At 24.8% G+C, this 355-nt stretch overlaps 1 protein-coding gene across 1 annotated transcript in view; it reads left to right on the top strand.

Moving 5' to 3' along the window:
• LOC119591160 (glycine-rich protein 5-like) overlaps positions 1-325 on the top strand; it is a 9,495-nt gene extending 9,170 nt beyond the window's left edge. The window contains exon 4 of the mRNA XM_037939870.1: positions 311-325. Coding sequence (XP_037795798.1) covers positions 311-325 — 15 coding nt within the window. The remainder of the gene's footprint in view (positions 1-310) is intronic.
• The last annotated feature ends 30 nt before the right edge of the window (positions 326-355 follow it).

The following is a 355-nucleotide window of genomic DNA, read 5'->3' as shown; positions in this document are numbered from 1 at the left end:
TCCTTTGGTTTAAAAGGACGCAAGTATTTAATGGAACCTTACTGTAAGACAATATATAAAGTCTTCAACAATCAGGGCATAAACTATAAAAGCAAAAAAGATGATAAAAACAAAAAAAGATGAAGACTGTGATAATAAATCAAGAATCTAACTAAAAAAAAAATATATATATTATATAGAGGTAATAAGTTTAAAACGAACCATCAAATCTAATGCAATAAACCAGAATAAAAAAGAAGCATACCAAAAGGAATAAAACATGATAAAGATTTAATCAAAATTAAATATGACATAAATCCGGTATATCTAGATAAAATATACTTAGACAAAACTACAGGGACAATTAATATGAAAC

This window comes from Penaeus monodon, chromosome 28 (assembly GCF_015228065.2).
Source record: "Penaeus monodon isolate SGIC_2016 chromosome 28, NSTDA_Pmon_1, whole genome shotgun sequence".
Taxonomy (NCBI): domain Eukaryota; kingdom Metazoa; phylum Arthropoda; class Malacostraca; order Decapoda; family Penaeidae; genus Penaeus; species Penaeus monodon.
This window is presented reverse-complemented; position numbering and strand designations above follow the sequence as displayed.